Source organism: Colias eurytheme, chromosome 30 (genome assembly GCF_061535395.1).
Source record: "Colias eurytheme isolate Ceu_HAF_F1 chromosome 30, ilColEury1 Martin Lab GWU primary, whole genome shotgun sequence".
Classification (NCBI taxonomy): Eukaryota; Metazoa; Arthropoda; class Insecta; order Lepidoptera; family Pieridae; genus Colias; species Colias eurytheme.
The window spans coordinates 5,303,854-5,317,330 of record NC_143009.1 but is presented as its reverse complement, the minus strand read 5'-3'; the positions used below and the strand labels follow the sequence as shown (position 1 = coordinate 5,317,330).

The 13,477-nt window shown below is 31.7% G+C and overlaps 1 protein-coding gene across 1 annotated transcript in view; it reads right to left on the bottom strand.

The window, feature by feature from the left end:
* Positions 1 to 13,477, bottom strand: part of plx (PTB_TBC1D1_like and TBC domain-containing protein plx) — a 60,263-nt gene that overhangs the window by 42,384 nt on the left and 4,402 nt on the right. Inside the window, exon 4 of the mRNA XM_090118470.1 lies at positions 12,841 to 12,946. Coding sequence (XP_089974596.1) covers positions 12,841 to 12,946 — 106 coding nt within the window. The remainder of the gene's footprint in view (positions 1 to 12,840; positions 12,947 to 13,477) is intronic.

Sequence of the window (13,477 nt, the reverse complement as noted above, 5' to 3'; positions counted from 1 at the left end):
AATAACAGAACACGAAAAAATAAAACACACTTTAGTGAAGTTTTTAGTTATTAGTAGTCACTCAAATCGGGTTAGGAAACGCAGCACAGACCATATCAATTGTTATTTTTGTGAGAGCTTAGAAAGAATCTCTTATACGTAATTTTTGGTAATGTACCTTTTTACATTTGAAAATAAAATATATCTACATAAGTAATAAACCATATGAATTCACAAAGTTTTATTTTTGGTTATCAATTTCATCAATTACTATTTTATACTATGTATAATAGGTGGTAATAGTCTTTATTATAGTTTATGTAAGATAAACAAATGAACGCCGCGCTCGACAGCCGCGTGGCAACGCCGCGTTTGAATACCACGTTCAAGCGAAGCGCGGCAACGTCTTGTTCGACAGCAGCGTGGCAATGCCGCGTTCAACAGCAACGTGGCAACCCCACATTTTACAGCCACGTGGCAAAGCGGCAGTTTATAGCAGCTGCAGCGTAATAACGCCGCGCTTTGCGTATGCAAACGTAGCGTGTGAACGCTGAGTTTCTTTTCCAATTAAAATTGTGTATTTGCACGAATTTGTGTAGGTTTGAAAATATTTTCTATAACATCTTTCTTAAGCTCTCTTAACGATATGGTCTGCACACACAACCCTTACCAGCGTCTTCACATTGATAGCTGATGTGTCGGAATGCGACCCAAAGGGGGGGCGGGTAGGGTGCATTGTTCTGAAACAGTTTATATTTTATAACTATTTACTTTAATATTATAAACAACATGACTCAAAATTGCCTGAGGGATGAAAAATATTTGACCAGCGTTGTACAAAACGTTCATGGAAATTTACACCTTATTTCGTAGCATTAATGTTCAAAGTGTATCAATAATTAGAGAACTCTGCCTGATACACGCGAAGGCAGAGTTTCCCTTCAAAATTTTTGTGTCACAGAAAACATTTGATAATTTTCATAGAAATTTAAATTATTAGTTTTACAGTCCGGGCGTTGACATCGAACGGGTGAACAAACAATAATTGACGAATATAATTAAAACTTATAATTCATAATTTGTAATACTTTAAATGCACAAACATGGTATTTCCTGAAAAATCTGTATGTTATTGTTTTGTACCTATTGTTTTATTTTTTGTTTCAATGTCAATGTCTTTTGAATTCGGTATGTTTAAAAATATGTTTCTTTGTATGCTTTGTATGTACCTACTTATTTGGATTTTTCTTCTGATAAAACGATATTTTAAAACTATTGTGATAATTATGTTCTAGAACAACTCGAATATTATTAAACAAGTCAATAACTGCGTTAAAAACAACCGACTTCAAACTTGCACGTCTTGCAACATTTACAAATACAGACAAAAATGCTCATAAAATAAAAACTACTGGGCCTATCCGAATAAAATTTTTATGGGACCAATTCGACACCATCCCGCATCGAACAAAAAAAGAATCACGTAAATCGGTCCAGAAACCACGGAGTAATCGGTGTACATACATAAAAAAAAAAAAAAAAAAAAAAAAACATACCGGCCGAATTGATAACCTCCTCCTTTTTTTGAAGTCGGTTAACAATTGAAATATACCAGGAAATTCGTTTAAATATTTATTTTGGCAACGTTTTGGCGGCAAAATGCCAATGACCTTTACGAGTTGGGAAAATCATCAGCTAATGTGTGTGTATGTGTGTGTAGCCCTTTTTAACACGCTTTTATTAGCTTCATCTGTATGTTTGTACTTCGTATGTAATCTACTAGATTTGAACCTTTAAACAGACAGATTTAATTCAAACATTGTACACTTATCAAGGATCGGTGACAATACAATAATTCCATGAAAAATAATCTCGTTTTTAATTATATTTTTGAGCAAAGCTTGTCAATTATAATTGCGAAAATAACTAAATAGACACCAAAACCACTGAACAAATATTAACAAAATTTTAAAAAGAGATAGACTAGACCATAAGACATGTACCTACTTAAATAAACTCGATGCAAGTGGAATAAGGGATGGAAATATATTTGTATGTCACGCGATAGCATAAAACCACGGGAAATAGTTCTATACATTTTCATTTACAAACAAAAAAATAATTTTCCATTAAGCTAATTGATTGTGACACCGAATTTGAAATAAAGCGATCGTCTGTCTCTTTCTAACACACAGCACTTATATACGTGCGAAAGAGATAGTTGTGTGACGTCATTAACCCTATTTAGGGCAAAGGGGAAGTTTATTAGTCACCGTTTTTAATTAACTTTCTTTGGAAAAGAAAATCACAATTTTTCGGGCTTTGTTTGACGAAAATAAATATTTTCAATCTTTATGGTTCTTACAATTTTAGAAAGGTTAAAATAAAATATTTCTATAACTACATAGCTATTATACGAGCATTTGTTGTTCTGATGGTAAAACTAAAATTACTGCAAAGTTTCATCCAAATCAGAGAGTAACAAACAAACATACATTCATCCTCACAAACTTTCGCTTTTATAATATTAGTACATTACTGTAATTAGGAAGTAGGACTATAATAATTAAATAATTTGTAACCATGGCAACCATAAAAACAATCTTAAAATCTTGTTATATCAATTTATTTCATTCATTTGTCTTTCATTGTTTTAAAATAAACAAAAAAATCATGAGAATCGCGGATATAGTTTAATAATTGTGTAAATAAGGCGACTCATACAAACTAATATTATAAATGGAAATTACATTTTTTGTTCGTTTGTTATGATAAAACTCAAAAACAACTCGTCCTAGTTAAATTAATATAAATATTATAATAACCATCATAATTAAGTACATTATCATCCTGGGAAAAGATGTATTTTCCGACTATGTAACATATTACTACCAGTTTGGTATTATGTTATCTGTGAATAGCTGTGCTCCGCGGTTTTACCCGCAGTGCTCCGCTCCTGATGGTCTTAGCGTGATGATATATAGCCTATAGCCTTCCTAGATAAATGGACTATCTAACACCGAAAGAATTTTTCAAATCGGAATAGTTCCCGAGATTAGCGCGTTCAAACAAACAAACTCTTCAGCTTTATAATATTAGTATAAATTAGTTATTACGTACCTATCTAAAATGATTATTTATTTCTATTTTGTCCCTGGCAAAACATAATAGATAAGAAAACAGACATCTGCTTTTTAACCAAATCGGGAACATATCAGCTTCCAAATGAACTATGATGAATGATGATACAACCGTAAATATTTTACTGGTATGTATACTCAAATTCAAATATTTTTTATTCATGTAAAATTTTTGTATTTATAAATAATAATTTTAAAACTACCGAGGAAAGTCGCTTTTACCGAGAAGAATCGGCAAGGAACTCTACAGTTATTGTTTTAAAATTAATTTTGTCCAAACACAAAAATTTAAACACAAATATTTAAAAATATATAAAAATGCATGGAATGGAAGTCTGAAATCACAGGACAGTTCCTGTGATTTCAGACTTCCATTCCATGCATTTTTATATATTTTTATAAATATTTTTTCAAAATCGATTTATTAAAACTTTAAAACCCAAGCGAAGTAAGGTAAAAGACCTTGTATGTACCCAATGACCTTACAGCTAAAATATACAGGTTGTGTTTACGTAGAATAATAATTAAATATTTGACGAAAAAATATATTCATGAATTATATTTAAAAATGCCTTTTTTTGCGAAACTACGAATATATTAATATTTCTCGTGTATAATTTTACGCTATTATAGTACACTAGCTGTGCCCCGCAATTTTACCCGCATTACTCCGCTCCTGTTGGTCTTAGTGTGATGATATATGTATAGCCTTCCTCGATAAATGGACAGTCTAAAAGTGAAATAATATTTCAAATCTGACCCGTGGTTCTAGAGATGCTTGTTTCTAGCGTGGTCAAGCAAACAAATTCAAATTAATTTATTTGCCAAAAAAAACATGGTATATATACCTATATGTTAACAATTGAGTTCCAGCATGTTCAGCCGTTATTAAGAGCATGCAAATTATACACAAACATACTCTTACACTTTTTTATATAAGTAAGATAGAGTATTTCAATTGAAGAGTGCAAAAAAACACAACTAACTAACGTAACTTACACGTAAAACAATTATTGATGTTAATATATAAGTATACTAGAGGTCCGCCCCGGCTTCGCCCGTGGTAGATATTTCGCAATAAAAGGTAGCCTATGTCCTTTCTCGGGTATCAAAATATCTCCATACCAAATTTCATGCTAATTGGTTCAGTAGTTTAGGCGTGATTGAGTAACAGACAGACAGACAGAGTTACTTTCGCATTTATAATATTAGTATGGATGTATTATTAATGAATATAAAATATATTGTTCCTCAATCTACCAAAAATCCACGTACTATAAACACGAAAGTATTTGAGGATGGCTGTTTGTTACTCTTTCACGCAAAAACAGCTGATCACATATGTATGAAATTTGATATAAAGATAGATTATAGTCTGGATTAGCATATAGGCTTTTCTTATTATCACGAGCGTAAAGACGAAAAATTAAACTGTCTTATATTATTTTAGGTGACTAACCGGTTTGAATGAACCAAAATTATTTCATCTTTTATTCAATTAACTTTATATCTATTCAAATTAATATTTTAATCACTTCTACTTATCAGATAAAATTTTGAATATTAAATTGTCGTTACGTTGTTAACCTTAGTTATAAATTACCAGAAATGGGCCGTTTTCTTGGAGTTACCCGATTATGAAGTAATTTTAATTGTTTTAATATTTTGAAGCACAATATAGTACTTTTGTTTGTCTGTTTTAATAGAGTTATGTTTTTGGATTCTTCTTGTATGACTGCAGAGAGTGACACTGAAAAAAAAACGACGTCGTGGCTCTTGGGTCAAAGTTGTTTGATTTCAAAATAAACTTCAATAAAATCAAAATGATATGCGACTAATTGTAACTACTAGTATAGTATTTTAACTATTTTTGACAGTTCGAATAGGTCGCGTTGATATAAAAAATTGCATATTATTATATTATTACCTATATAATATATTGTGCTAACTACTACACCGGTTCATATTTTGCCACTATGCCAAATATTATACATATTTGATCAGCTGTTTTGGCGTGAAAGAACTTCCTCAAACTATCTCTATAATATAAGGTTTATAAAATACTAGCCGTGCCCGCGTCATGGCAATACCGTCACGTCATGGAGCAATGCGACGATTTTCTTCTGACTGACACTTCTGACACGTGTGCTCGGCACACACACTCTTTTTTTTCCTTGGCTAAAGCTGCGTGCGTAAATAAATCCAGTTTTATACCCGTTAAATTCAAATCTTACGGCACATAAGTGTTTACATATTATGTATGTACATATATGCAAATATATCTTAATTTATTCATAATATATTAACTTAAGTTATTCAAAACACGACAAAACATTAACTTAGTGACGTTCATACTTGATTGCACTTAATTTAACTTATGAATATTGTTGTGATGGTGCGGTGTTTATTTTCAGAGGGTTAAGGTTCGATTCCAGTATAATCTATACTAATATGAAGATTTTGTTTGTTTGTTTGAACACGCTGATCTCAGTAACTACTGGTCCGATTTGAAACATTATTTCGGTGTTAGATAGCCCAGTTATCGAGGAAGGCTATAGGCTTTATATCATCTTGCTGAGACCAACAGGAGCAGAGCACTGCGGGTAAAACAGCTAGTTTATAATAAACTAGCGGTCCGCCCCGGCTTCGCCCGTGGTACATATTTCGCAATAAAAAGTAGCCTATGTTCTTTCTCAGGGTCTAAAGATTGTCTGTGCCAAATTTCATCAAAATGGGTCCAGTAGTTTATGCGTGTAAACCATACATACATACATAATTACAAACCTTTCCTCTTTATAATATTAGTATAGACTAGCTTTCCACCCTCTTTGTCTGAAATCTAATAAATGATATATTATGTACTAAAACCTTCCTCTTGAATCACTATCTTTAAAAAAAACACATCAAAATCCGTTGGTTCCAACTAATCTACGCAAGGGCTATATCAAATATGATCAGACTTTTAAATTAATGGCAGGTAAGTTACTTTTTAATTTAATAACGCAAAAAAATTGTGGCTATCAACCAGTACTTTAAAAATTGATGAAAATCGACAAGTTATAAAAATACCTTCTTAACCTTAAAATTCAAGCACAAGGCTTTTAAATCAAGTTATTGACTTACTTAATTACATAAGTAATCGGAAATCTTACACACGAAGTAATTAAAATGTAAAGGGACTTAAGTATTGAAAATGTTCGATTATTGACAAATGTAGTGATTGTATCTATACTATTCTTTTTATATATAAAAATGAATCGCAAAATGTGTTGGTAAGCGCATAACTCGAGAACGGCTGAACCGATTTCGATAATTCTTTTTTTATTATATTCCTTGAAGTACGAGGGTGGTTGTTATGTAGAGAAAACGTAAACATGTTCCACGGGCGAAGCCGGGGCGGACCGCTAGTAATATTATAAAGCTGTATGTTTGTTTGCTTGCTTGAACGCGCTAATCTCAGTAACCACAGGCCGGATTAGAAAAATTATTTCATTATTAGATAGACCATTTATCGAGGAGAGCTATAGGCTATATATCATCACGCTAAGACCAACAGGAGCGGAGCAATGCGGGTAAAACCGCGAGGCACAGCTATTTAATATTAAAGGGAAATTAACTCAGGACTATTTTACGACTCAGGATTATTTTATCGATCACTATACCAAAAGATTTTTTATCGTTAAAAAGCATATAATTTTAAAGCATATAATTTATGGTAAGTGTGTAATAGTAACAATATTTAATAACACGGTGCAATGCAATCATTGTAATCTTTAATGCTACAAAGTATAATGTATTTTGCTATCCTAATAATTTTATAATTCGCATTTATTTTGTATGTATGTATTTTTGGATGTTTGCTACTCTTTCACGCAAATACTACTGAACCAAATACGATGAAATTTGACATAGATAGCGGAAGACGAAGAATAAGACAGGCTATCCGGAAATCCGCAGGAACGGGAACTATGCGGATTAGTCTTTGAAAACGCGGACGAAGCCGTGGTAGGAAAGCTAGTTACTAATAGTAGAATCATTTCCTATGATTTGGATAAACTCATTTTTACATTAGTTCTATATTCAAGTATATTATTATTGTTTGGAGTCTGTGTATATTATACTAGCTGTGCCCTGCGGTTTTACCAGCATTGCTCCGCCTGTTGGTCTTAGCGTGATGATATATTATACTTATAGCCTTCCTCGATAAATGGGCTATCTATCAACGAAAGAATTTTTCAAATCGGAAGAGTAGTTCCTGAGATAAGCGCGTTCAAATAAACAAACTCTTCAGCTTTATAATATTAAAAATAATATAAGTATAGATTATCTGTGTTATGGATATAAATAGTGTGCTAATCCAAATTATAATCTATCTCTGTACCAAATTCCATACAGATCTGATCAGCTGTTTTTACGTAAGAGTAATTAACATCAATCTATAGATAAGAACTAGAGAGATAAAACCGCATTGAAATAGATTCATCTATTTGGAAACTACGATGACTAATGATTAAAAATATAATCTCAAACGATCTAATCAATTAAGTAGGCACTTAGAAAAAAATAGGTATACCTACCGGCCGAATTGATAACCTCCTTTTTTGAAGTCGGTAAAAAAGTTGTATAATATTTTAAGTTTTATGTCATAAAGTATTATTATAATTTACCCTTTCGATAACTAAGCTGAAATTAATTTGTTTTTCCTCTGAAAATTTAAAATAGCAATAATTACTTCATATTTGGTGAACTTTCAACTAATAATTTCAACAAAACACACACAAAACTAAATGTTTGAAGTAATTTATTAGTAAGAAAATACTTTTATGCGTGTGCGTGTGTGTGAAGGGGGCACAGTGCAGAAGTATCTCCAGATAGGTAAGTATTTAAATTTTTACTGAAATAAAATAATTCTTGCATAAAAAAAGCAAAATAAGTACCTAGGTTAGAAGTAGTAAATAGTAAACACAATAATTTTAAATTAAAAAACAATAAATGTGTGAACTATCTAACTTAAATGAAATCGTGACAAAAGTAAATAAACATAGGTACCTACTGCATGATATTTTAATTACATTTTATGTGTATGTAGCTGTCCGACTGTGTATGTTTTTAAGTAGGTATAAAGTATTAACTTATTAACTAATAACTTATACCGCCGAGACCGCCTCCTTGGTACAGTGGTTGACGCGTGAGCGTAGCACCGAGGGGTCCTGGGTTCGATTCCCGGTGGCGACGAGAAAGAAAATGTCTCGGTCTGGGAGGACACAGAAGGCTGATCACCTACTTGTCCCTAAAGAAAATCGATCAGGGAATCAGATGTATGCATAATGCATCTGCCCCCCCCCCCCCCCCGCCCCCACTAGGGGACATGGGACTTCACTTTTTTATTAACTTATAGGTTAAGTATGAAATAGAAAATTATAGTAGACTAGCTATGCGCCCGCGATTTTGCCCGCAGTTTCAAAGAAAAACCAGCATAGTTCCCGTTCCCGTGGGATTTCCGGAATAAAACCTATCCTTTGTGTTAATCCAAGCTACCATCTATATGCTAAATTTCATTGTAATCGATTCAGTAGTATTTGCGTGAAAGAGTAACAAACATACACACCTACACATACCATACCTACTCACATCCATTCTCACAAACTTTCGCATTTATAATATTAGTAGGAAGATAACTACCTAGTGAAGTTTATATTCTAGTGTTACATTTTTATACTGTGGTGCTACTACTGAAAATCTAGTATAAAAATTATATGAACAGATTGGAATAACTATTAAACTGCTAAATCGATTTCGATGAAATCGTCTCAACTGCCTCAGTTGAAATAAATGAAATTAACAAACAATATAATTATTTCAAAGAGCCAATATTAGTACAACAATATTTAATACATTTTATTCATAGAAACAATAACCTCCTCTTACAAGTCGGTTAAAAACATCACACCTTCGTATCTATGTAAATATCACATACTTAAACATTGCAAACATATTAAAAACAAATATAAAACAAGGACTAAATTATTATTTACATAAACAATATTCTAAAATAGAAGTACGCAAATGCGGAAAAACCAAAGATAATTTAAAACACGCGCCAAAAAATTTCATCATAAAGAAAAGCAAACAATTGAAAATAAATAGGTAGTTTAAAGTTTTACAAAACTAATAAACACGCGCTAAAAAAGATAGACTCTTGATAGTATTGCATTGTCACCGATCCTTGATAAGTGTACAAAGTTTGAATTAAATCTGTGTGTAAAAGTGTTTCAAAATCGAGTCTATAGAACTATACAAATATACAGGTGAAGCTAATAATAGAACAACGCAAGTACACACATAATACAAACCAAAGATAATTTATATTTTACGCGCCAAAAGTGTTCCCACACAATATTGACATACCATAAAGAAAAACAATTTAAAAAGAATACCTACACAAACACTAGAACACACACACTAACACATCACACAATTTCAAATTCAAATAAAGAACGTAAAAATGTCAAATTCAAATATGGAACGCGAAAGATTCGACGTTCATATTCAAAATGTGGAAATATATTATGTCCATTTCACACGCGATTATTATTAGCAGAGCGCCGAACCAAAATTCGAAATTGGCCAATTGTGACACTGTTCTGTACACGAGCGTCGCGCGCGAGAGCGGGAGACACACTAACGCAAATGACATCGTTTTTACGTCACTATTTGGCTGCGATCCGATGATTTTATTAATGAGTGAAATAGCCTATGATTTAGTACTAAACTAAATAAAAATTAAACTAAATAATAATTCTTAAAAGTTTCTTCGAGTTCTGATAAAAAAATTGTTAGCTGACGTTACAGGAATCACCTTCCTCTTCCAGTCCTTCCCTCTAGTTTTCAAATTTTGTTCATCGTCCTATATATCGTATTGTTTTTGATGGATACAACATCCTATCTATAGTCTATTGTCGTTGATATTCTTCCATGCCGACTCCTGTGTGTGACTTTTCCTCAAGTCTTAATATTTTGTTATTTTCTGTTTTGATTTGTTAATGAAGGAAATAAAGTCCTAAGTATAGTCTATGATTGTTGACTTTCTTCCAATTTTAGATTTACTCAATCTTCACAATATATCGAACTTAATAAACAGACTCCTGTGTATGACTTATCCTCAAGACTTCAAATTTTGTCCTTTTCTGTTTTGATTCAATGTACAATATATCGATAGATATAAATTTATATGCAATATCTATGTTGATGCTTTTCCAATTTTAGATATTCTCAAAGTATCTTCAGAATATATCTCCTCTATGATTTATTTACAATCTTCATATTTGAGATATTCCCTCTTCAATGGATAATCTCTCACAAATCATTGATTGATTGATTTACATCTTGATTGCATTCATTACTAACATAAACATTAACATCACCATGTGTTGTTACCCTTGAAACTGTTATACGGAACACAGAATTTGGGTTACACATGATACCATCTATACGTTTGAACGATAATATCAGAAACTTCTGGTCCGATTTGAAAAATTATTTCACTGTTTGATAGCCCATTTGTCGAGGTAGGCTATAGGCTGTATATCATCACACTAAGACCAACAGGAGAGGAGCAATGCGGGTAAAACCGTGAGGCACAGTTATATTATCAGAGGCAAATCAGGAAGGTATTCGAACCTTGATCTCTTGTACATCCGTAAAACCTTAAATGTCATAGCTCTCTTTTCCTTGTCATTAATTATTTTATATTCCGATAATTGTTTTATATAGTTTAAGGGTTTAGAGGTAACATTCACCTTTCACCTGTCATAATTAAAAGTACATACTCAATATTTTTAACTCAGCCTTCAATATAAGAACTCCAAGAATGTTGTTCAATTTAATTTTATTGGACGTTGATCAATTTGTCTTTACAATTCACTTCATATAAGTAGTCTTAATTCGTATTCTTGATGCACATAAATCGTATATTTTGTGGTCTAGCTCTATTTCTATCGCGTTCCAATTTTAAATACTTCCTGTTCGTGAAATTGTTTATTTAAATAGCTTCGAGATTTAAATTCAAAATTCGAATGTCGTTCGTCTCATTTGTTTGTTGAACTTTGGATTCGAATATCAAGTCCAGTCAGATTTCTTCCTGTTTCAACTGTTGTTCTTTCTTCAAATTTGTAAACTGTTTAAAAACTGACTCCAATTTTAATTTTCGTTCCTGCTTCCATTTATAAATTCCTCTTTGATTTTTAATTTCAGGCGTTCTATTTCGATTCGTTTTCCAAACATAACTTTTTAATTCGAGACGTTCGTTTCTTTTTTCGAATGTAACTTTTAATTTTTTTTTGCACAGACGTGAAATCTCCACAGATTATAACACATTGAGCGTTGTGTATAGACTAGTTATAAATGAAAGCACTGATACGCTATTCGTCTAATTTTAAAACTGTTCAAGGTTTTAAATTTAAAATAATGAGAGGTCAAATTGTGCGGTTTAACCCTAACGCTTTATTTGCATAAAATAAACCAATGATTATTGTTTTGCGTTAAATGTTATTCATAATTATTTTAATATTTATGTATTGCTATTCTATTTCTGTTAAAAAAAATGCCCGAAATTACGCGGAAATAATTATATTCGCCTTATCCTACGTCGTATTCCATGTTCTATCTATTTACTTTATTTTTGTCAAATTGGTTCAGCAGTTTTTGCCGGAAAGAGTGACAAACATCTTAAATTTTTATAATCACATACTAGATTTTTGTATATTTAGTAAGCATGTCTTATAACTTTGCTATATTTTTGCAGATATCTGTAAATTTATTGTGATAAGATTCTGTTAGGCAATATGTATTTTGTTATTTTTAGAAATTAAAGACTTTTTAACGGATTTTAAACGCGATTTATTCATTATATCTGTCTCCCCGTGACCACGCTCGCTGTAAAGTGTTCGAAACGTCGGGAAAATAATATAATGAATAAATCGCGTTTAAAATCCGTTAAAAAGTCATTATTTCTAAATGTATAATACTCGCGTAAAATCAAACACTAGAAAATACTATATTTTGATATTTTTATTATACGCTCGAAGAATATGGATAATAAAGATGCGTTATAATATAGTATACATATAACATACATATATTTATATATAGTAATTAATTTGATAAAATGAGATAGTGCCATCCATCCATCACTGTCTAACCTGGATAAAGAGTAAACAATGATAGCTTTAACCGACTTCTTAAAAAAGAGGTTATTATGGAAGTTATATCGCTGTATTTGAGATCAAAATGGGGCAGTGGTTGCGAGTTCGAACTTCGAATCAATATCTGAAATTATATCTAACTAGTTGCGCCTCGCGGTTTCACCCACATTGCTCCGCTCCTGTTGGTCTTAGCGTGATGATATATAGCCTATAGCGTTCCTCGACGAAATGGGCTATCTAACACTGAAAGAATTTTTCAAATCGGACCATTAGTTCCTGAGATTAGCGCGTTCAACAAACAAACTAACTCTTCAGCTTTATAAAATTAGTATAGATTGATCCGAGACGGTTACAATAAAACTTAACCTAAGAATACATATAAACAATTGGCGGTCTTATCGCTATGCAGCGATTTCTTCCAGACAACCAGACATGCTAGGCTATTTTTTTCTAACATAACCAGGACAAATCGAAATTATTATTTTAACATAGGCTATATTATATTTATTTTTACATACCTCCACAACTGTAGCGGCTCTGAACAGAAATAATTGCAGAAGACCTTCCTTTTCATTTAGAAGAATGTAAAATAATTCTTCTGGTCTACCGGGAACTTGGCTGGCCCTGGAAACAGGGTATATTTTAGTTTCTATAGTATATGTTGGTCTTTTGGTCTTTTATTGCAATTTGGAATTGCAAAAAAATGTTTTTGGAAGCTATTTAATATTAGAGGCTGTTTTTCCAGAAAATAAATGATAATAAGATAATCTTAAACATTTTGACTAACTATCATAAATTGTATACACTTATAGATTTATATTTTATAGCATTCAAATGCTTTAAAAATGAAATATTTTATAGAATAGGAAAAAATCGATTTCGAGGCGGGATTCGGACCCGCGCCTAGCGTCTTAGCCGCCCGTGGTCGTGATTCGTGATCGTTTTTTTTATTCTTTATGAAGTTCTCCTTATTAATTATTATTATTATTATAAATTTAATAATTTCATACGACATAATATTTAAAATTACATAATATAACCTCATTCTTCTAAAAATGTTGCTAAAATAAAAAAATCAGGTAACACTAGAATAATACAATCTCTTTTTAATATTTTTTTTTACAATAGACGCGGAAACAATACACTATTTTATAA